The sequence below is a fragment of the Abramis brama genome (genome assembly GCF_963993115.1).
Source record: "Abramis brama genome assembly, chromosome: 22".
Classification (NCBI taxonomy): Eukaryota; Metazoa; Chordata; class Actinopteri; order Cypriniformes; family Leuciscidae; genus Abramis; species Abramis brama.
Window position 1 is genome coordinate 16172559 of NC_139984.1, and position 25916 is coordinate 16198474.

Below are 25916 nucleotides of genomic sequence, written 5' to 3' on the forward strand. Positions count from 1 at the left end.
AAGCCTCTTATTCTACCTGAACGAGACCTAATTCTTACGACCCCCTGTTACAGAGCCCTGGGGAACCTCCTATTGGTGCACTGAGACACAGATCAGCACAGTCAGGGGTGGAGGAGGCTCACAAACACAGTGCTACAAAAAGTGTGGATGAAAAATACTTAAGGATTTACAAAAGCCTCTAATATGAGGTCAAGGGGTTACTGTGATGTGTAAATCTTATGTGCAACTTTTAGACCGCTATTGGAATTAGCCTACCAGGTCGCTTTAAAGGTGCCTTATGTAATAATTGAGGTAAAAATATCCAAAAAATGAGCTACATGCATCAAAAGAATGAGAAGAAATAAGGGCGATGATGTCATTAAAAAAATGTCAAGTTATAGTGCTGCAGAGATATCAACCTGAATTAGCATTAGCATTAATAGCCACGGCCCGACAGGTGTCGTAATACCAGTTTCGGCCATGGGAGGCGGTATGCCGGCAACATAACCACCAGCCAAACATGCAATACACGAATAACTCGCACGGCTTGTGGGCGTACTTGAACCTGATGTCAATCGTGTGGAAAGTAGCCTACAGCCCACTACTACATTCAAATAAAATATGATAAAAAAGGAACAGAACCAGAGTAAACATTGGCACTGCTTTCCATCGCTGGAGACAACTAATGGACATGAAAAAAATGAGGTTTGACTTCGAACTTGCAACATTTCTTTTGGATTGGTAAGTAAGATGCTGTTAGTATTTCGTTAGAAGTTTGTTTTATATGTTTGTGTAGATTTTCGGGAAGTTATAACATAGAAATGTATCGAAGGCTGTTCGATAAACGTATATAACGTTCATAAATACAGTATTGTAATATAGTACACATAGCACAATCTCTATTGCTCTTTTTTTCTTGCCAACTACGTGACCTATATTATGTATATTAAATGGCTTTCCTGAGGTAAATCTGACATAATTGTTCTCCAGCTGTGTTATTGACCTCTTCACGATGATAAAAAACACTGATTGGTCGATATTATGTATGAGGAATACATTTTGGTAAGTTGTAGCCTAACGTTACTGTATCTTTCAGTGTTCGTGATTTTTTTACTATTAGCTAGTAGAGATGATCGGTTCACATGCGCTAGGGATCTGTCGTGTAACATTTACAAGCGCCAAAACGGTATTTAATTGACAGAATCTGAGAGCTGAGATTTTTTTATATCATAACTAACCTGCTCTGTCTAGTCTGTCGGTCTCCGTGTCCTCTTTGCTTCGCGATTTTTCTGTGCGTGAGAAAATTGATGTGTGGGGTGAGAGCGTGTGAAAAGTGTTTGCGTGTGTCTCACGGTTAATGCGTGAGAGTTGGAAGCTCTGGTTACGTTGGCGCTAGCTTGGTCAACATCAGCGAATGCTGTCTGTCAAATTAATGTAATTCAAACTAACAATAAAAATGTAATATGAACAAAACGAATATGAACATATTCACTGGTAAAGGTGAAGGGGAGTAGCTTGAAGATATTCATACTCTAGAGTAGACCAACTCACTTTCTGGAGGTATACTGCCCCCATCTGGTATGGAATGTGGAGTATGAATTTATTTATTTTTACATAAGGCACCTTTAAACAAATAATCAGACTGTTCTTAAGTTCTGTAAGAATAAGGGACTGTTCACACAGAATGCGTTTTTATATTCTTTGGTGCTACTTTTCCATTGTTTTTATATGTAAACATGATTTAGACTAATGTTGTTGTCTCTTTCTTCGTTTTGCGCATAACAAAGAGTTAAAAAAACACGGAGCTCAACAGTGAAAAAACACATAAAGACAATGCATTCTGTGTGAATGGTCCCTATAAGGATGTTTTACAACTTCGCTCACACAGAATGCTTTATTGCGTCTCTGTGCCCTACCTTTTGTTTTTCTATATAGACATGCGCTAGATGGACGTCTTTAACTGTCAACTGAGTCAAAGGCTGCATCCGAAATCGCATATTTCCCTACTATATGTGAAAAACAGAAATGTGACAAAAGAAATATGTCTGAATTCACAGTACTCATAAAAGAGTAGGCAAAAAGTACCCTGATGACCTACTTCTTCTGGTGAGATTTTAAAGTGTGCACACAATGAACTCCTTACTATCCCATGAGGCCACAGGAGAGGATTTATGAATGGGAGTGAAGCGACATAACTGACGCTGTTAGGTCACATGATAATGACAACGTGGCGAATGTACGTCCAGATTACATTCATACTACACACATTCACACTATGTGGAATGTAGTTTCGTGAAGACGTGAAGTAATTACTTATTCAAAATAACTACATATTCAAGAGAGTATGCGATTTTGGATGCAGCCAACATCCCTTTCAGGCAAGTCATTTCACTCGGTGGCCATCTTTAAAACGCCTCTCTGGCAGCTATTTCAGTCATGCAAGGACAGCTCCTATATCTCTTTGAATGGGGAAACATCAAATTCTTCAAAGCTGTTCACCAAGCTTAAGATTCAATTTCATATTTAAAATAACATAAATTATGTTATAATGTTAATTTATAAAATAATAAATAATGAAATCTGACAACTATCTATACATTTTGTTTTAAAATGCTCAAATCATGACAAAAAAAACCTCAGATTGGACCAGCCAATGCACATGTGGAGTCATAAGCTTTGACTTTTTTACAGCAACCGGAGCTTCTAACTGCAGCTGCAACGCGATTGGCTCTTTTATTTAGAAGGCGGGACTTATTCTGCCAAATTGCGAGTTGCAATTTCTCCCATTCATAGTAATATGAGTGTACCATCTTTGTATATCTTTGTCTTTGGCCACGTTTAAAAACGTGAGAAACTTTTTGAGAAACACATTTTGAACATTTTTAAATTTGCGCCATGACGTGCGAGACGCAGAAAAAGCAGCGAGACATGGCATAGATGTCTGTAGACATTTTTAGAAATGAGTTATCACTAAAGTTTTTCTTAAAGTTGTTTGTGGCAACCGGCAACTATTTAAACCATGCATGTTATGTTGCAGTTCCTAATAAAGTTGGCCAGTATTGCCAAAGACCATTTTTACTCACACTTGTTGCTTGACAACCATACATTTTGAACTGTGACTACATGCTCCAGAAACCACACACTATTTTGACTCTTGCAGGTATTTCATCTTACGACCCCCTGTTACAGAGCCCTGGGGAACCTCCTATTGGTGCACTGAGACACAGATCAGCACAGTCAGGGGTGGAGGAGGCTCACAAACACAGTGCTACAAAAAGTGTGGATGAAAAATACTTAAGGATTTACAAAAGCCTCTAATATGAGGTCAAGGGGTTACTGTGATGTGTAAATCTTATGTGCAACTTTTAGACCGCTGGGTTGGGGGGGGGGGGGGGGGGTTAAGGTCTACATTTATCTGTCGTCAGCTTTACTCTCACTGCCTCTTTGCTGACGTATGATCACACAACATGTTGAGTCTGCAGTCTGTGTCTTAAGGTCAGCTGTAGCTCCACAGAGATGGTTTTCAAGACTGTTTTCAGTGAATGAAGGCTCACAGCACTCAGAAGGTCCTTTGTTTGGGTTGGTCCTTGTTTTTGGTATGCAGTTCTCGAGTACAGTCCGGTCTGAGATAGCATATCTGTCGATTATGGCACTGAATTTGCAGGGGAGTTTCAAACTTTTTGATGACTTAGATCACCAAATATGAGGATGCCCTTATGATGGACCCCCTTCCTAAAATATGACTATTTTCACATATAAAGACACATTTACTGTAAAAATATAGATAATATAAATATAGGCCTATGTAAACTATTAAATGGAAAATTTAGAGTTGATGCATCTAAATCTGAAGAAAAACATAAAACTATGGCTGTCAATAGAATAAAATAATAGTCTGAACATTAAATAGATGGTAGTCAAATTTGGTAAATAATTTATTTGATTTTGTTAACTTCAGCCTATTTGAAATAAGTTTATTCATAATGATAATAATTATCATTATGTTATATTATTATTATTTTATAATGTTATTTTATTGATATAAAAATTATTCTCAAATTAGCCTATTATTGTTAATCATTTTTATTCTTCCTTTGATGTCTCACAAAAACAAAGACAAAAAATAATATTTGTATATATTCGTATATTCTCATATAGACTCATATACTCAGTATAATATTCTTTTCAAGAGTTTTCATAAGACCCGCTGAACATGCAGAAAAAGAAAGCAAGAGCGAGAGAGGAGCAGATATTAGCAGTGTAACCGGAGGCAGAAACAGAGGAGAGGTGTGGAATTTCACCGGATTGAACCGCTTGTTGTTGTCTAATGGGTCCTTGCTTGTCACATTACTCATCTCGTGTGTGTAGTGCAGGATAATATCATGCAGGTTCTTTTCTTCACTTGGTTTTTATGCACCATAATTTTTATTACTCACCCCAGTCCTCCAGGCTCCTGCGGCCCAGCCTGGCACATTCCTCACCTGTCCTCTGACTCACCTGAAGTCCTTCAGAGCTGTGACGCAGATTGCTCCAGTAAAGGTGATCTAATCACCGGATCACCTGACATCAGACCTCGGCTCTCTCCACACCCCAGTCTGCATGCTGTGTTTCTGGGGCTCTGATAATGAAGCTCCCCTTCCAACTCCTCACCTCTCCTCCTACGCCCATCCTCCCTGCGTCTTTCATGCTGTGATTTCATATGAGCCACCCAGCACATGCAATAAAGGTGCAAGTGTAGAAATTCAACTGTGTTATTGTTAAGTCAGCTCCTTTTTGTTATGAATCATAGTGGTTCAGTATGAACCCATGTTATATTGGCTGGTTCATAATTTGTTTGTGTGTCTGAATATGCAAAAGTGTAATCCAAAGTTACCACACATACTGTTTTTGTGTCAAAACATAAAGGATTAGCTACTAGCATCAGACTAGCGAATCTTCTCTGTCTCCTGCTGGTTTCAGATGAATTGTTTTGATGTAGTTTGTGGCCAGTCACAGCTGCATATCTGTCATGCCGGTTACTGTCCCATTCAGACAGACATGTTTTAGAGGGAGGATTGTGGCGATTTGGGGAATGTAAATTACATGTTGCAAGTTCCCTCACATAAAGTAGCGGAGCTACAGCGCTACAGTATATAATGCCGCCTCATTTAGTGTGACTAAAATGATGTGTGTGCCGTTTGTCCATCTTTCTATGCACACACTGAAAGATGAAATACTATGTGCACACAAGTACGCATACTTCCATGACAACAGGCACATTGTGCCTATGAAAAATTGAAGGTGCATTCGGGTGAGTGAGAGTCTTTTGAATATTTCATTAAAAGTTGTCTCTTTCTTGCTCTCGACGTCATTATCCTTTGGCATAGAACTGGGACAGGATGCCACTCACTGCAACTTCCTGTCTGATAACAAAGACCTTTGGGGAGTGCCTTACAAATAAATCTAAATTTTATTGAATAATTTTGTTACATTTAAAATAAATATCTAAAATTACATGAATAATAATTGGTTTAAAAAAAGATACATGTAGCTAATGCAAATTAAATATTTTCCAAAAAATATTAATCATTTGCTTTAGCTTTTTTAGTACAGTGATGATATTTTTTTAATGTTTTGCTCGCCAAGGCTGCATTTGTTTAATCAAAATAAGCTCATTTCTACATTAAAATCATCCAAAGTCTGTACATCATATCAAGTAAAATAAATCCTTGCCACACTCAAAGAACAGAGAGAGGAATTGCTTTTAATCAATGCTTTGTTAAAGCTTTCCAATTGTCTGAGGCAGTTTCTCTTTAATAATTTATGCCCACAACATAAATAACAAACATGTAGAGACAAGCAAAACTACTTTCCTTTCCAAAGCAATAAAGGGAAGGATTTTGGGCGCACACACAAACAGACTCCGAGATTCAAACAGGAACCAGACAAACAGTCTAGCTCTTATCTACCAAAACACCTGCCATCAGTTGGGACCAAGTGTAATTTCAAAGAATGATGCAAAGACAACTAAGAGTTGGACACAACTGTGTAAATCTGTTCTGGAGAGAGGGAATGTGAAATAAAGTTTATAAGGTACAGACGCCTGGCACTGAATATACAGAGACAAGAAGAAAAGAGGAATTGAGCCACAAAGTAAAGAGGAAGAAGAGAAAAAGCAGAAAAGTAAAATAAAGAGTTCGAAGAAAGTTGGTCATCGTTTTTTTATGTAATTTTTTTAAATTTCTAATTTTACTTTGCAGTATTTAATTTCATTTCATTGGATTTTACCTAAGTGACATCACATGACCTGGTTTAGTCAGAGTTCATGCATTGCCTAATCAAGCACCACACATCCATCAGGCCCATTAGCCATTGATCTGATGAGTCTATTGACCTACTGACACACATCTGACCTTCTATGGCAGCTCAGTTTGGAATTTGTCTAACAAAGATTTAGATTTTGCCAGTGCAAATCATCAAGATTATTTACAGGCCTTGATTTAGATTTATTTTTCTCTAGTTGTAGCATAAAACATTGACTTGATTTCAGAATAGACATTGCACGTGATGCACAAATATGAAAAAGGGCTGTTGGTTTATCTCACGAGGACCACCTGTTAGCCTGACATTATAAATAACCATATGGACAAGGTCTTTACATGGAGCTGTATATTTTAAGGCACATTTTTACAACTTAAAGCAAGAATGGCAAAGCAATTAGGTCAAAGTCCAGATAAACATGGCCTTCATCCCATTGGCTAACCCTCCTTTATCTCATGAGTTTAAACACAGAGCAGACAGACATAAGAATGCTCTACATTTCCTGAAGAACTTTCCCAAGCCAGGATCCATGGCTCTCTCCTACCATATACTGCTTCTCACAAACAATAAAGCCAAAGAAGCAACTTTTACTATAGGGAACTGGGAAGCTACTCTCACCCACCGGAAAGCTACCGGAAATACGGGTCGGATGTGATGCAAAACGCGTCTGAGTGAACTGACTGTGCTTGAAAGGAACTTTGCTAAACTCCATACAGTCATAGATGCTTAATAGGTCAAAGTTCATTCCCACCGGCAATATATTCTGATGCTTAGGACTAGCCTTAACTGACATAGATCTGTACAGCTTATCTCCTTAAATTTAGCTGTTGACAGTCTGGTTTCTAAGCAGATGAGTAGTGAGGGTTAAGTGGCTTCAGCTCATTGCAACTAAGGCTGGTGAGAGGAGACTCATCAATACTCAACGCACATCACATCCAGTTTCATACACACTTACAGACCCATCTGCCCTGTGCATCTAATCAGCTTACGACCACATCCCCCCTCCCGACCGCCTGTGAGTGAGCCCACGGGTCAGGCAGTGACACACATTGCGGCTGCTGTGCTTTGTGGTTTACATCAACACACACCACATGCCCACTGTAAATAATAATGATAATTCTTATAGTGAAATTAAAAAAAACACCTTTTTAAGTAGAATCAACACATAAACTTCAATAACGGTGACAACTAATAAACTACAAAGTAAAATGACAAGTTCTTTACACCAACAAAAACAGTAAAGTAAAGCCAGTCAACAGCCAAAAACTAAGCCTATAAAGCTACAGTGAATGCACATTGCAAATGCATCAGCATTGTTCAAAGCAAAACTGTTACATTTGGGAGACTATTGTTTTTCTAATGTGTTTTATATAGATTCAAAGTTATTCCATTCCAATTCCATTATTTACAGCGTCACTGGTGCATGCATACCCCCAAAAACACTGCGCACACCAATCTAATTGCTGTAATGTTTAAACTCACTGTAATATAATAAAAGCAGGGGACTATAATGAACACTAGAACTGCTTACTAGTGCATAATACAGTCAGTTACACCAAGAAATGCTTATGAAACAATAACTGAACAATTTTTTCCCATCATCATCCAGAAGTGAAAATTAAAATATAATGCCGGAGGCTCGCAGGTGCAGAAGTGTTTACCGTTCTTTGTGTGCGTTTCTGAATGAAGCAGCTGGTGTGTCAGTAAATACTGTATGAGTGTACTCCTCCCTTAGCGTCTCTAGTTCACTCGCACTCTCATCTGTCTACATGAGTTTACTGCACAGAGATAAATACACCTCAAACCACCTCACTAGAGAACAGCATTACCATAAATCTTATTCGTTCTTCCACCAGTTTCATTTTCCTGGATTAAAATGGGAGGTTCTTCAATAAAAACTAATTGGCCTGCAGAAGATGCTGTTAATCACACCTCTGCCCTCTTCATCTTCTTACATGGTCACATCCCCCTCTCTCCCTGGCCGTAATTCTTTGCATGTCTGCTCAAGGTTAGACATAATTCACAGGTGACTGCGCAACAGGCTGCTCCTGTGACACAGCCTCAGACTCGACCTCAGGGCACAATATTTGACAATATATATTTGAGAGCAGAGACATCAGCCTTGAAGAGATCACCCTCATGTTGTTCCATGTTGCCTCTTTCTTCTGTGGAACACAAAATAAGTTTCTTTTATTTGTTCATACAATGGGATCCAGTGTTGTTTTGGACTGTATATGCCATCTTTATATTCAACACTTTGTCTAAAGGGACAGATTAAACATTCTCAGAATCCAGTCTTCAACTGGTTCTTCATGTAAAGTGGCTTTTAAAAGTGCTGCACCCTGGATTAAAATGTCTTTTCCAGTAGAAGATCTAGATTAAGTTTTAAACTACTCAAATGAATCATAAAGAAAATAAGGAAATCACAGCTTGTTTTCAAAAACATCATCTCTTTATTGACATCTTCAAAAGACCGGTTTTGCATTCGACTCTTTCCGGGTCAACTGTAAACTTCAGAGAACGAGCAGATCCACCATGTTACCCTCCAACTTTAATAACTACTGTGCTGAACTGTTTGAGGGTTTGTACCTTTGTGTGTATTATTTCTGAATGTGCTGCAGAGCAATGCATTTAATGTATTCAAATGCTTTGCGTTACCTTTTTCATGCATTTATGGCTATATTTAGATTGCACAATTCGATGAAAAAAAAAAACTTGATTATTATGCTTTTAATAAAGCAAAACTTTCTCTTAAAAACTGTCAACCAAAAGTAAACATTTGTGTGGCCTCATGACTTCATGAAAATCAAATTCTATCAAAATAATTTGTAAGGCTTTTCTTTTTTACTTTAAAATGCAAAAACTCTGTTACAGCTTTGATTCCCCTGAGGGTATTGAGCCAAACACTCTCTCAGTTCTGTCAGCTCTCACACTTTACCTGTCTTACACAACATAACCTCTCCAAAACAAAGAAACAGGCAGAAGGAACAGTCACAATCAAACAAAACCCACACAAATCATACATAAACATTAAGCTGAATGGAATGTATGTCCATGTTTTGGAATGCATGTTTGAGTGCACATCGTGCAACTGTGCTTTGCCATATAATAAAGCTGTACATCCACATGTGCATGCTGACAAGAGGCTCTCACATGCTTATATTTTGAATGTCTAAACTTATATTCAACAATAACAGTCTATCAGTCATGTTTGCAGAGGAGCAGTGCCTCTGTGGAAGCTCTGAATTCTTCACAGTATCATAGTCTTGCCTTCAAAAACATCTACACCAAACATCTGACGCACTTGTGAATTTGACACCTATGGAGCAAAAGTGTGTGAACAGCGAGCTGGGGTTTGTGTGCATCTCAGTTTCTATATGCGTGTACTGGTAGGACTTTGCAGTGTCTGTTCTAGGTGTGGCTTATTAAACATATCCCTGAGGTCTTACTACAATCGACACCAAATGATGACCTCATAAACAAGCATCCTAAATAGCTTCAATCATTCTTCAACCAATACAAAGATTTCTAAAACTAGAAAGTACCTGCTTCATTTCCAATACTATAAACACAATGGTTCCTAGAGGAATTAGCTTAGGCCACGGGTCCCACAGTACTGCTGTTTAATAAAGACTTTGTACCTGAACAGCACCAGCACAGCAGATCGACTGCTACCTTCTTAATCAAAATCATCATCCATTCAATCACTGTTAGTGCCTTTAGCATTAGTCTTATTGCTTAAATCAAAATGTATCAAAGTCACAGTGCTGAGAGTCTGTAGTATTCCGCATTTGGAGGTACGTAATTCTTGCAGAACATCAGACGCTCGAAAAACAACAGGATGTCCATGTAAATTCTATGTAACAAACATCATGAACATTATCCTTTTAGTAAGGCAAATACAAACAGCCTTCAAACAAGAACATAATAAATATTAGGTGTGTGTGATAGACATCAACTGGATGCTATAACAAGTCTCTGTTCCATTTATATTGTCTATGTCTGGTACTCCTGGGTTGGTAGACAGCCAGAGAGAAGCTTCTAGACATTGGAGATGTTTTGTGAGGCATCCCGTGCTTGTCGGATACCATAGAGCCACTTAATGACGCGTGCATTCCTCTCGATGACTGAGATGCCGTAAGGAACCCGCTCACTGGGCTTGATGGGCCCATCGTCATCTTCCTCTTCCCCTTGCCGTCCATCACCACCATCCCTGCACTCTGAGCTAGACGTACTGACGCTGCGGAGCTTGGAGACTGAAACAATGTCCGAATTGGCCCGAGCGAAACGCTCCACGCCACCCATTCCTTCCACCTCACCTGGGTCCAGCCCACAGTAGTTGAAGAAACGCTCCAGGTCAGCTGTGGCCCGTGAGTAGCGGTCGCTCAAGTCTGACTTGGACCGATGGAGGGAGGGGTGCTTCCGACTTGAACCTGGACGTGACCCTCGAGAGCTTGCTGAAGAAAGGCGGGTGAAAGCGGGAGAAGCTGGGGGTAGAATGCCAGGTCGCAGAAACAGCGGGCTGGTGGGTATGAAGGGGGATGGAGGGTGTGTTGCCGAAGGTTGCAGCTGAGCAAGAGGTGTGGGAGGCGCTTGTGGCTGGGCTATCTGTGGTTGAGTTACTTGGGTTTGTCTAGGTTTGGGTTGTAGAGGCAATCTTTTAGGTTTTCTGCTCTCGGCCTGCGGCCGCACATCCACCCGCCGCACAGTTACAGAGTTGGGCGGTCCGTAACTACCTTGTGGTACCAATCTGGGAGCTCTGGCTGGGACCGGAGGCGGCCTTCGGCTGGGTTCTGCAGGTGAGGATTGATTGTTAAGAGGAGAGGAGGTGCGAGAGGAGTTGGGCGTTGAGGCAAGGTGTGCTTTGAAGTTGGTATAGTGTTGAGGTTCTGCAGATTGTCCACTACCAACACTGTGACCCCCAGAAGAGGGAGAGGAGCCTGATGGAGAAGGAGAGGAAGGGGTAGGGGAGGATGCAAGCGGCCCATCGCAGACATTGATTAGATTATTCAGTACTTCCAGGTTGAGTTGTGGTCCTCTGCTCATGCCATGGTCCGGTCCGTTCTCTGCCTCAAGTAGGCGCCGGGTAATCTTCCTCGCTGGTGGAGTGTTTATTCTGCATTGCATCATCATGCTTGGTGATAACAGTGGTTTGCGGATGATTGGGGGTTTTACAGGTTCTTGTCTAGTGAGTGCTACTTGCTGACTCTTTACGTACTTGGCCTTGTCCGCTTCCAGGCGCTCAACTGCACTCAGCTTCCGTGTCCCTGTCTCGGGTGCTCTGCGGAAGTAGTCGGGGCCTTTATTGAGGATACGGAAAGGCATGGCAGAAGTGAAGGGACCCCCAGTAAGACGGCCATCTGTAGGACGGAGGGTCTCCACTGGCATGATGGGTAGCAGTGGGATTAATTTAAGAGGTGAAATGACTAAGGGTCAAAGTTTTCTTTGCGATCAAGAATGTCTTGCAGTCCCAAGAAAGACTTTTGTAGTCACTGGTCTCTTTATTCCTCCTTCTTTGTATTTTAAGCTCTTTTTTCCCACCTTCAATGACCCCTTTAACTTTCTTACCAGTCTGAACACTCCTGCTGCTGTTACTTCACTCTTTTTGTGTGCCGGCCTCTTGCGCCTATTATCTGCTGTCTCCCGGGTCCGGCTCATTGAATAGAGGCCGATGGGATGGGGTCATAAAGGGTCGCATTCCACATCAGTCCGGCTGAGTGACCCACCAGGACGGGCAGATCCTGAAGTAAGCTCTTCGCAGCTGAAAGGTTAGCAGAATAGTTCTGGTGAAGCACGGTGGCTCGGTCCTTTCCTTTCAATCTCCAGATGTTTCAGACTTGTAAAACACTCCTTGAAAACTTGAAACTCTTTTTCTTGTAATCCTGCACTGTTTTCCTGGAGGAAGGAAAGAGAGAGAGAGATGCTGTCAGACATGGGTAGGCAAAGAGAGGACCTCCTTTCACTCCCTCTGCTCCACACATAACAGATACTGGAGTACTCTAAAGCGAATGGGGGCAGACGTTTGGTTTTAATGCACTGTCTGGCCCCTCCCACTACACTCTTAAAGCCTCCAGATGCTGCATGTGTGAGCAGCCAATCAGGAAAGAGAAAAGCGTTGCAAGCACAAGAGGAGGAGAAAGGAGTAAGCCAGCAGATGATCTCCGATTGGCCGAGGGTTGGAACTCTGACCAATTGCACCCTTCCCCCCACTCACAACAAACACTCCTACTGAATTTTCATTCAAATGTGATTCTTTGAAAAGAAACAAAAAAGAAAAGAGCAGAGCAAAAGAACAGCTGCAATCTTTTACATTCAATTACATCAAACAGTAGCGTTTTATGAAAATATTTAAATGTCCTGCTTTCCACTTGTTCAGTGTTCATAAGCGCACAAAGGCACTTTGTGTAGTGTCTTTAGAGTACATTATAGGCAGATTATCATGTTTTATATTCTGGTCTCAGACTAGATCTGAGCCAAGACTTATTTAAATCTGTCTGAAACACTCATGAGCATCCACACAGCTTGACTCAGACAAGCTAGTTTCATATAATGTAGTAAAACCCTCTTACTGTCAGACTATACACAGACAAGAGAGTTGCTCTCAAATCGGCTCTGGCTCAAATTTAGACGCTTCTCTCACTCTCTCTATGTCTTCACAACTTATAATGCTTTCATATTCTCTTGATCCTCAGTGTCAGGGGAGTGAAGGCAATTTTTCCCTTCCACATTCTTCTTTTTGTTACTGCATTAAAGGTTTGGATTACATCATCAAGAGCGCTGAGAGGCTTGTTCCTTGCCATTTCTCGCCATCATCATCATTATAGTCAAATACACATTTTTAATTAATCTTTTTATAGCATGACTTTGTGTCTGGGCCCTCATCCTCGTTACGCTCCCCCTCCCTTTCTTCCACTAATAAGATAGAAAAGACTCAGTACAATAGAAAGATAGACATATTCTCTTACCAAGCAACAGTTCACTTTAAAACCTAAATATAGTCTTAAACTCTAATTACAGAACAGTGTGAAACGCCTTTAGAGAAAACTGTAAATAACCTTACTGACATTCGCCCCAAAAGACTGAACAATAAATAGCCTCAATTGCTTAAATGAGCTCATTGGCTTACACTGCAATTATTTCCAACATGAAATAAAAGTTGACCCCATTTTCATGTTCCTGGTATTATTGTGAACATTTTATCAGTAAAATTGTGTGGCTTTGTAAAGAGCTTGCTCTTCCTTTGAAACAACTTTCCTTTTCTGCTGCCGTCACTTAGGCTACACAGGCTAATGGATAATCACATATAGCTTTTGTTTTAAATTCTCTCATGCTCGAGAGTTTTTTGCTCTTTAAATATCCTGTTTTTCACACATTATGCAAGTAAACAGGTTTCAAGTGGTGATTCATTTAACTTTAATGTTATGATAATTATTAGGGCTGGGTTAAAAATATTGATTACTCAAATTTTTTTCCTCAAATTCTCATTTTGATGAACCAAAATCGATTCTTAAATCCCAAGAATCGATCTTTTAGTTTATGCTATTTTCAGTTGTTGCATGAACTAAACATTATTTGCAGCATGTCTCTCCCATCCATTAATTCGCAATAAGCTTTGTGCTTTGTTTTCATTTGATATGAAACAATGTCTTGCCACTTTTAGATGTGGCATAACAGATCACTGTTGCTGCCTCAGTTCAAGTGAAGTGGTTCAATAACATAACTTGTCAGTTTATGAATAACAGTGCTGGTCCTACACTTCTGGGGGCCCTGAACTAAATTTTGTGAAGGGGTCCCCATCGAAATGACCCTGCAGGATGATTTGCTTTGGATACAAGATTAAACACTTTAATTGTTCCTACTAATGATTCCATTCTTGGTTTTGAATCATTCAGATACGTGAATCATCTCATACGTGGCTACAAGACTGAAACAGCAGAGTGACAGGTAAGTTAAAAGTGGGTTAGCACTGGCATTGAGAAATGTCTAGTGTTGTGGTGTTTCCATTACTATGGAAACAGAACCATTTAAACATGCTTGGCATGCTTCTATCTATCTGTTATTGTGTCTTATAAGAGGCTTATGGACAGAGTAATGGAATAAATGCTTATCCAGGTCAAATTCTGTGGTGCATTTAGATGATGATCTACACACACACACACACACACACACACACACACACACACACACACACACACACACACAGCTGTCTCTCAATGGCCAAGCTTTTAATAGAAAGCACAGTTGCTCAGGATCCTGCTATGCTGCTAGGGGTGAGGCAGCTCTAGTGTCCAAAAGCCAAAATGGATCATCATTCCTTCCCCTCCACATCTTTGTATTCACCAGTGCTACACTGGCCTTTACCAGACACCAACATAGAGGAAAGCTCTTCCACAGACAGGGACCAATAGACCACTAGGGAAGCACGGAAATTTCACCCACCGAAAACGGCATTTGCGTTTTATGGCCAGAAAGCTTCACTCTCACTCTAGCCATTATCACTGCGCGGTGTGGCGCTCTGCTCAATATTTCACTCTATGCATGTGTGCTCCGCTCAGTTGCTCATGGCCCATGAGAACGCTGCACTCATGTACCGCTCATGCTCATCGGAGAAGCAAAGTCCGCTCAAATAATGTGCCGACATGAAATTTCTAATTTAAAATAATATATATATATTTTTTTTTTTTTCATAATTTTGGTTTTTGGTCAAGAGCATCTAGAATTTTTGGTTTCGGCCCAGAATTTCGGTGCATCCCTAGGCCACAAGCATGAGGGCTTACAGGGACAAATATGGGTAAACAATGAGAGCTAGCAGAAATTCTAGGCTTGTTAAGTCATCAGATACCAGTATTTTCAGTGTATGGCTGTCTGATAACATTTAATTTGGCGATATTAAAAGTCTATACTATTTTGTTAAAACAAATACACTAATGCTGCGTCCCAATTCGCCTACAGGTTAGATACCTATAATTAATCACTCAAACCCCTTTATCTAAACCTCTCTACATAACCGCCGGACTCGCACGTCCTCCATGTCTGTAGGTTTTTTTTTGTTTGTTTTTTTTTAAACACTTTTCACTCGTGTTTGTAGTTCTAACCGAGTCCTCGTCCAACACGCGATGGGTTGTGGGCAATATTAGCCTTTATAGTGCGCAACGATCTGCACTTTGGATTCTGACCGGAGATAGTAGACCATCCGGGTATCTCTGGAACACTCATTTCAACATACTACGATTTGGGACGTACTAATTCTATTTTCGAATACTATTTAGGACTGATAGTATGCGAATTGGGACGCACCATAAAAGTCTATTTAAATGCTACAAATGAATTCAGGCATCAAATTATATGAACTTTTATGAAAAAGTTATATTTATTTTGAGATCTGCTAAAGATTATATTTAGCAGTGTTATTAAATCAAGAGTTTTGGGCCGATAATATGGGTACCGATATTGTACATAATGATTTAACCTGATCTTTGAATGAGTAAAAAAATACAGTTCTCCTGTGCAGACTGTAATGAGCAGAACTTGGTTCCCAATCTTGGGTTGCAACCCGACAGCTGAGAACCACTGTTTACAGCAATGATATACTCTGTCCAACAGGAGTGGAAATCACTTTCATCTTACAGCACCCAGTGATTCCCAAAAAAACATTAAAGTGTTTATTTCTCCTGTAAAATAATCTCCCCAAACAGAAGCAGACACGCAGTGGAATGTGAGGGCCACAGCAGCGAGGGTGGCATGAACAGCCCACAGCTTTGGGCACAAGCGTGGTGTGAACTGATTGAGATAACAGAAGCATTTCAGCGCTGAGCCAACTGGACCCGGAACACTGAGGACGTGGGGAGAGCCAGGAATACACACACTTAGAGCCGCACACACCCACGGCAGACTGCCACAACCACAGAAACGCACAGGCATCTCCAAAGCAAACCTTTCTGGGCACAAAATAAAGATCTTGGTCTTGATTTCTGAGAGCTGATGTAATGTTCCCCACAGTGTTTAGTGGTGTACTGGACTGTTGGTTGGGCTGCAAAAACGTGAATGGAAAATGTTTGCTAACGGCTTGAGCACGGTATCTTAGAGTGATGTTTTTGTGGGTGTTTTTAAACTCGAATGGATGTATAATTTCCAATGTTCATTTTATTAGTGTTTAATGATTTAATGACAGTACACTACATGGAGGAAAATGTGATGCAAATAAGCTATTCCTAAAAACCATTGGAGCGGCGGTCTACAGCTGTAGGGACAAAGTACAAAATGACCTCACCAATTTTGGCTGAAAGAAACTCTGCAATGTAATTAGAGGGGAATTCTGCGTGACTGAAAGGGATCTGCTACTTTAAGGATATCTATCAATTACTGCTGCGACAACAGGCCCAACATGAGAGATACACGTGAGAGGGGAAAATAAAAAGAACAAGGAATAGAAGATGAAAGAGAGAAAGTGAGGGAGAGAGAGAGATAGAGATGTAGATATCTGAAAAACAGATAAAGAGTGATATAGTTGATAAATAGTCATTGTTATATTCTAAAGGAGAAATCTTTAATAGTAAAAACCATGTAATACATGTAATACAAAAAGACGAACAGCCCACAGCTTTGGGCACAAGCGTGGTGTGACCTGATTGAGATAACAGAAGCATTTCAGCACTGAGCCAACTGTACCCGGAGCGCTGAGGACGTGGGGAGAGCCAGAGAACATTCTCATTCCCGGTTCCATGCTGGTGGAATGATCTCCCCACCCTCATCCGGAATGCAGAATCCCTGACAACATTCAAAAGACAACTGAAAACTCATCTCTTCCGTGAGCACTTAACCTCATTAAAAATAAAATAAAAATAATAATAATAATAATAATATATTTTTTCCTTTTCCTTTAATCCTCCCTTGTTTGGCTTATGCTACTCTGAGCAATGCCAGAACTTTGTATTTTGAGCACTTCTTGTGTTTTGCCTCTTCCCGATGACACGCTTAATGTAGTCCTTATTTTGTAAGTCGCTTTGGACAAAGGCGTCTGCTAAATGACTAAATGTAAATGTAAGACCAAAGAAATTTAGTTTTCTAAAGAGAAGTTGAGTGGTGCTTGCCAAAGAATATCTCATCATCACAATGTCAAGGTGTTGCTATGGTGTTCAAAGATTTCTTCAGTCCATTGCTATGTGGATGCTAGGGTGTTCTGGGGGGTTGCTAGGTAGCTTACTGACTCAAATCAAAAATCAAAACAATTTTATGATTCACGGTTTATCATCTTCCAGGTAGAAATATTTTAGCTAGAAACATGACGTCACATTTTTTCCTCAACAAACTGCACAATTTGAGGCATCATGTTCATAGCACATGTGTTACGTGCAAAATTTTTACTTGGGTTTAAAGGTTTTGAACCCTTTTAAAAGCCAAATATGCTTTCAAAACAAGATGAAATCATATTTTTTCCATCTGTTTTTAATGAAGGACACAAAATATATTGCTTTGTATTGAATTCTGATTAATAATCAATTCTTACACTTTTGTCACTTGGTAGATCATGGTGACCGGATTTCAGTCATAACCCAAAACTAAATGTATAGTTACTGTGCTTTGCTATGGAAGGGAAGAATAGAAATGGCGATGCTGACAGCTCTAAACAGATCAAAACCAACATTTCCTGCTCCTAGCAGCCCGAAGGGATTCACTCTGAAGCTGAGTCACCTGTGCGATGTTACAGTTACGTTCCTGTTCCTCATAGGCTGACACTACTTGCTTTTCATCATTGATTTAACGTGTCAATATTCCAGGAAGTTCCTGTGAATCTTCTCAGATATTGAGCAAGGATTGGGCGCAGAAGATCTGACGTCACTATGAGTAATGACGGGATTTCAGGAATCCCTCCAAACTGGCAACATGAGCCATCCTGCTGACATGAGAGGAAGTTATGTAAGGAAAAGAGAGAAGGAATGTGTAAATCCAACTCGGGCGGAGACCATCACAACTCCGTGTATAAAGAGTCACGGTGAGGCAAATATCACCTCTGCACATAAGGAGGAGTGTCAGATAAGATGAATTTTGAACGAGCCCTCCTATTCAGCAACAAGTAGTTATATATTTCTAGTGCTTTTATGTGACAGTTCTCAATTGATTTATTGATAACGGCTTGTTTCAGCAGTAACAGCTTTGTTTGGATGTGGCCGACAGATGAACCTCATTTGTGGGACCGTTCACTTAAAGATTTGACCTCTTGCACTACACTGTAGGTGTTAGGTGTAAGTACAAGCTAACTAGCATCATTCCCAAGGGTTTTCCCAGACGGCTTTTACTGCACTGACAGAGTCACACCTCTCACTCAACTCACCTCAGCGACCGCGATAAAGACGCCCCAGAGGATTCAAGCCTTTAGCCTGATAACCTTTCACACTGCCTCCATCCATAACCACCACAAAGCTCTATCGGCGAGGGAACAGCCGGTTATAAAGAGTTTTAAACAGCCTTCTCTTCTCAATGTGTGGCAAAGCACAGCACAGCTGTTTCCCCTCCGACCACAGCAGGCCAGGATGACCTCTCAACACAACATCATTAGACAGAGCCTGGTATTGTACTAAACGTCCCACAGCTAGACCAGGATACAACTAACATTGAATGTCTGAATGAGCCCTCAGGATAATATCATCATTCATCTCCCATTATTACAGCCAACATGTGGATCCCTAAAGAGATGTAAATACAGTTGCCCTTAGTGCCATTTCTTACACTCACAGTTTACCCAAGTAAATGGGGGCATAACAGACTTCTGTTGTTTTAAAATAATGATTATAGCATATTTATAATTAATATACAAATGTAAATAATATATAGGGCTGTACCTAACAATTATTTTGGTAATCAATTAACCTGTCAAGTATTTCTTTGGTTAATCAGATAAAAATTACATTTACATATTTACAAAAACATGCTATTCCAGTGTCCAACACTTCCGAAGGTTCCGAAATTGAAGGTTGACAACAAATATAGTGAAAGTATCCATGTAGGCTGTTATACATAGGGTTGGGTATCGTCTGTTTTTTTTCGATACCGGTGCCAAATTGATACTTTTAAAATGGTACCAGTGCCTAAACGGTGCCTGAACCGATACTTAAAAAAAAAAAAAAAAAAAAAAGAGAGCCTCAATACGAATGACATTAAAGAACGGTTTATTATTGAAAAAAATAAAATAAAAAATTCTCAAAATTGAGTATATTACATTTTTAGAAGTAGTCTAAATACAAAACAACAAATTTACATAAATTCACATTAAAAACTAAGCCACCTAACCCAAATACAATAATTTAACACTAAATAACACTACAGTAGCCTACTAATAACAGCAAAGTAGTCTGTATTCTTGGTATGCTACAAACCAGCTTTAGATTTCAGCAATTCTTTTCACATTTTTTGACTTCTCTGGCCAAATACGACACCTCTCCTGACTTACTGCATGTCCTGCACAAGGTGAGCGTTATTTTAGAACGCATCACCTTAAAGCTGCAGTCTGTAGTTTTTCCTCTTTGTCGCCATCTCTGTTCTAAATCTGCAATTGCAGTTATTCGCGGAATTATCAACTTTACGTGGATTGTGCCTCGGCACGGCAAATCGCGGATGAATCCAATGTTTTGAGGAGAATGTGCGGCTGTCAGTCGCCGCGCCGGTGTGGATACTGGCATTCAGAATCACAGATTCTACTTTTTGAAGTATGACCAACATAAGAATTTTCACCGGTTAATGTCATCTGAACAAGCAAGTAACATCCACGTTTGTTCTGACCAACTAAGGGAAAAAAGCATTGCAGTAAATCACGCTGATTAAATCTAACGATTGCTAATCATATCACGTCAAACCGCGCAAATTATACTTTGTTCTCAAATTGTTAATGTTAACAACATCAGCATTGCCTGACTACATTTGCCTGACTACATCCCTTCCGATATTATCCTTGTTTTCGCATGGGCCCAGTTGCAGTCTCTTTTTTTCTCTAGCCACTCCGAAGTCCGAATGAAGTCTTTTGCATTTTTTTTCAACGGGTGAATCTCCAGTTGTCACTGGTGATTGTCTATTGAACCTTTCTGGATCCACCATCAAATTGATAAGTTTCATTATATCAAGTGTTGTGAGAAAAGGCAATAAATCTCCACTTCCAACATCCTCACACGCAATATAGCCTACTAGCCGAGACTCCTTTATGTGTACAGATGTGACGTAATGATGCAAAGACATGCTCGAATTTCCCGCGGAAATTCACCAGTAAAAACATTATTACAAGCTTACCGTTTTGAATCGAGCTAAGGCAAGCAGATAGTTTTGAACACTGGCTGGTTATGTACTTACTCAATTTATTTAGGACAATTTTTAACCCAAAAAAGTTACGGAATGCAGCTTTAAATGCAGTGACGCGAAACCCCTCGTGGAAGAACACCGTCATGTTTACAACTGTGACAATGAGCGCTCATCAGGATCAACTGAAGGCTGGATTTTCAAAAGTACGTGAGGTTCGCGGCTCTATTGTTGCAGTAAACTTGCACAACGTTCTCGAATGAATAATTTATTAGATGTACGCCGGTCTGTTATTGTATGGACATCGACATTTTCACACTAAACATGACGCGGAACAAATAACGAACTGTGATTGGTTGCGTTATGTCAGTCAGTCCTTGGCTGATATTTTTATTCTTAAATACTGTACATGTAAGTGAATGTGTTTTGTCATTTAAGAAACCTTTATAATGATCATGATTCATGTTAGCTGATCTATAACGAACAATGGGCGCCATGTTAGTAGCCAACGCACCACAGTTCAGAGAATTGTATCTGTCAACACGTCAATTCATCCACTTCTCCCGAAATACATTTACTTTAATGTATTTCGGGAGAAGTGGATGAATTGACGCGTTCATGGCTGGTGAAGTGTGAGAAGAATAGAGTCAATTTTATAGTTACCAACACAATGTGTATCTAAACACGTCATCAATTTATAACTTAAAGGATTGTCATTGCCGTTTCCATAGACATCAGTGTGTATTTTACTAACTATGAATGTTGTAAATTCAAACAAAGATTTGAATTTAGAAGTTGATGATCACGCGATCTGAACGTTCTAATCACAGCGGTGTGAACGATTGTACGCGTCAAAGGGTTAACTAGCGATCACATGCGGTGATGATGCTTCTTACGTCCGTTTTGGAGAACCAGGGCAGATATTTCAACCGACAGCTGAGGCATTTAAGTGGCACCGAAATGAGGCACCGAAATCTGCGTTTTGATTCTGTCCGGATACATACCGGTTACTTAGGTACCGGTTCCATATCAGTGCCCGGTTTCGGTACCCAACCCTAGTTATACATTATGTGATTTTTTTTTTTTTGTAAAGCCTTACGTTATTAAAAACAACAACAGTTTGTCAGCAAATCTGAAGCAAAAAAGCAGTTTAAAATCACCGTTTTAAAAGTTATAATAAAAGATATTTTGAAGAATGTAAGTAACCAGACAGTTGACGGTCCCCATTGACTTCCATTGTATTTTCTTTCCTACTATGGAAGTCAATGGCTACCGTCAACTGTTTCATTACCAACATTCTTTAAAATATCTTCTTTTGTGTTCAACAGAAGAAAGAAACTCATACAGGTTTGAAAAAACTTCAATGACGACAAAATTTTCTTTTTTGGGAGAACTATCCCTTTAAGTTAAAATTATTTAATTGGCTTGCCCCAAATACTCATTTATCATTAGTAGAAAAACGTACAAAAGTAGGATAACATAATAATGGTTATGTGTCACAGAGGCGTGTTAGAAAGGAAACAAGCAGAAAATGTGATCGGTCTATTCCTTCATCTCTCATGTTGACTATAATAAGATAATCAGATGAGAGCAAAAAGTCCATCTGTCCGTCATGGGCCAGCCTCACTGTTACCATAAATTTTCCACATTTCCCTTCGTCCATCACTTTAAAACTTCAAATCAAAGAAAACCAGATTAGATCAAATCAGATCTCTGGAGTTTTCAGATTAGGGTTAAACGCAGGCAGCACAGATGTATCTGACCCCAGAGGCCTGGGTGATCTGTCACTTACATGATTATTAGTGATTTACCGTTTCCCCCGGATGAAGCTCTGCAGTACCAGCTGCGCATTTAAGGAAGGACACTGTGGCATCAGAGGACACTTTAAACTCTTATTCCAGTACTGTTCAATTGCCTTGGCAACATCCTCACAGCACTGTCAGGGGTGAAAAGAGAGATGCAACTTGCTGTCATACCACTCAAGCAAAATGGCCTGATCATCGCCTAATTACAACCATGGCAACCTTGTCCATGTCAGATTCATCTCAGGAATCCATGACCCCCAGGTCCTTTAAATGGACCCTGACCCTGAGGCCTGCCTCAGGCCTGACAAAGTAATGCAGAGATATGCCACTCACTAAACATACACACTCACATCTGCACAGAATTACAGCCTAGGTGTCTGCTAACAGAGAAACAGACACACAAAAGCATATACGTGTGGACACAGTGTGTAATCACAAAGATGAGATGGTTTAAGCCTCAGCCCAGAGTGTTGTTTTTACCTTCTTCCACCGCAGCTACCAATTCCGCTTTCCCACAGTCACACACACACACACACACACACACACACACACTAAAACAAAAGAACAACAAACAACTAGTAACTATACATTTACAAAAACTAGCGCACAACACAAACACAGCCTCTAAACATACATAAGCAGAGGTCACCTATTAACCCAGTTTGACCAATAACCAAGCCAGGAATGTTAATGGATCTCAGAGAGGGAGATAGATAGATAGAGATCTTTTCCTCCATGAATATGCTGACAATATGAAAAATAGCTCAAAGTTGTTGTTACACACACTCAGTTCCTCATCTCACAGTCACTATTGTTTTGACACCATCCATCTTAGGGATGCACAATATATCAGATCACGTTTTTGTTCAATGTTGAATTTTTAATTTAGCATTCTCCTTTCCTCTATTTTTACATTTAGACAGCTTTTGCTGTCATCTAAAGCTCACTTAAAGTGAATCTTTAAAATCAGTTATAATTTAATAACATTGTTAAATGTAATCTTTAGCAAATCTCACAACGAATATCCATTTTTTATACTGTACATAAAAATGCTGTGATGCCTAAATTCACTTGCAGCATTTAAAACAAATCATTTTTAGTGTTTTATTTTAACAAAGTAGTTTAGACTTTTAATATCTGCCATTTAATGGTTATTGGCCATAACCTGAAAATATTTTTATTGATAATAATGTTAAAACATTTTATACAGTTATAATGTTATGATTCCTACATTCACTTGTATTATTTAAAATGCATTTAATTTTTTTATTTATATATTTTTAATATCATCCAATATATTAAACAGCCATGACATGAAAATAATGATCAGCTTTATAAATTAATACATTTTGGTGTATTCCATCCTAACAATGTCACAAAACAACATTTAGCAGTCACAAAAACCAACTCAATCTAACAACTGAGCTCAAAGCGACAATCATTCACTGTTTTAATAAAAGCCCTAATGAGATGGGAAAATACCTGGAGTTTATCTGTATTTTATTTGCCTAAAACCTGAACTCACCCATACTCTCACACGATTCTTACAGATCCCATATAAACAACCATTAGGTACTAGGTAATCAGTCCAGTCCCAGCACGCTCAAATAAGACTCATTAGAGACTCACATCCTTCATAAATAATGATGAAATGAGAGGACAAGTCTTATACACGAGTTTCACTGTTATTGCCAATACAGTTGATGATAATAAAATCTTAAGAAGACAAAGATATAAAAAAAATAACTAACACAAAGCCAGAGTTCAACAGATATCTCACATAGTCAACACAAACTAACTTCAGAAAGAATTTGACAAGTCCAGTAGTAAATAGATTACTGTACCATCTCTGTTACGGGTTGCTTAACTTACCAGGACAAGTGTTTTCCGAAAGCAGGGCGAAGCTCTCAAGCTGTAGACCCTTTTGAAGAACGGAGCTCAGCAGAGTCAGCAGCGCTCCAGTGAATGTGTGTGTGAGTCTGCGTGTGTGAGCGCGACTGAGATGGCAACTCAAATACTTCTCCTCCTCCCTCTTTCCTAGATAGCTCCTCCCAGCCAACTCTTTCAGACAGAGCAGGGCTGGAGAAATACAAGCAGGAAGCACGACACTTCCCTACGGACACATGGCCAAATTCATTCATTCATACACCTCAGTGCATGCTTCCACCATATTTCCACCACAAATTCTTTGCCTATTCTTGGTCTCAACTCAAGTGGTTTCCCATTGGAGTTCACCTCCAGGATATTTGTGGCAGTCATTTCCCAAAACACTTCTTAATAATCTTTTCCAGCATTCCACCTAGACTACGAGAGGAAATGATATAAGAGTGTCTGTCGGCTTCATCAAAGTAAACAAAGTGCTCCAGAAAAAAGAAAGACAAGCAGTGGTGGCCATAAGGATATCCCATCATTCGGTTGGATAATTTCAGGAAGATCTCAAAGGAATTACCTGAGAAAGACTGGAGAGAATCATCTGGTATGTCCGTTTCTGTTCTTGGAAGCAGACGGCTAAGAATAAATTGTGGTTTCTCGGCTCTCAGAATATGAGTCTGGGTTGAGCATCGCCCTCAACAAAACAAGTTCATCCCGTAAAATCCCGTAAGAGCAGGGAGTGGACTGTATCCAACTCAGAAGGAAAGAAAAGAATGAAAGTTGTGAAACAACATTTCTTTTTCACTTACACGCCAGTGTCGGACACCTCAAACTCACTTTGGAGACTCCACCTCTCCATTTAAGTATGATTAACCGGATTATTTAAGGAGTGGTTGAATGAAGTTTGGTTTGGCAGACCACCATTGTGGGAAGGTGAAAGTTCTCCTGAAAACAGATAACATCTGCCATCCAGATGCACAACAAATAAACAAGTCTGACCATAATAGCTCCTCCTCTCTGGGTCTATTCATTCAGTCAAGTCCAGGTGTGGATTCTTACCCCAAATCCTCTCCATTTGGCTGCCTTTGAAACCAACACTCTCATGCCATGGGGGCATACCTGAGTCCCACCGTAAACACAATACCCACAGAATGTGTGCCTGTGGCTATGGTAACAGATCTCTATGGGAATGGCTGGCGCTCTGTCTGTTTTGAAGGAAGTGAATCGAGCAGATGCTACCAAAAGTCTGAAATATAGGGGTGTTAATGACAGAATGACGATTAACTGTTGTGCATAATTTAACAGATAAAATCTGACGATGTGTGAAAACACCGTCTATACAGGTACCTGAAGCGTATCTGCACATTGAGTTGCATGTCACATTTGTGACACAGATGTGCACCCCTGGCTTGTGAAAATAAAGCAGGCTAAACTCAAGGTGTTGCAACATTTTACTGTCTATAAACAATGATTCACTGAAAACAGTGATAGTGTGATAAAGACAATGATAAGCAACAAGGATTTTTGTTACAACACTTGCCCTGCCATTACTACATATATTATATAATTTATAATACATTTTAATTGAAATATACAGTATATATATATATATACATATATACATATATACATATATACATATATACATATATACATATATACATATATACATATATA

The 25916-nt window shown here is 39.7% G+C and overlaps 1 protein-coding gene across 1 annotated transcript; it reads right to left on the reverse strand.

Annotated features, from left to right (window-relative positions):
* Positions 1-8709: 8709 nt before the first annotated feature.
* LOC311073106 (protein FAM110A) lies at positions 8710-24847 on the reverse strand. Its single transcript, XM_084098555.1, has 2 exons — positions 24240-24847; positions 8710-12174 (listed from the first exon to the last, which is right to left on the reverse strand). The coding sequence occupies exon 2, from the start codon at positions 11665-11667 to the stop codon at positions 10321-10323; it is 1347 nt and encodes a 448-aa protein (XP_083954681.1). The 5' UTR covers positions 11668-12174; positions 24240-24847; the 3' UTR covers positions 8710-10320.
* Positions 24848-25916: the final 1069 nt, after the last annotated feature.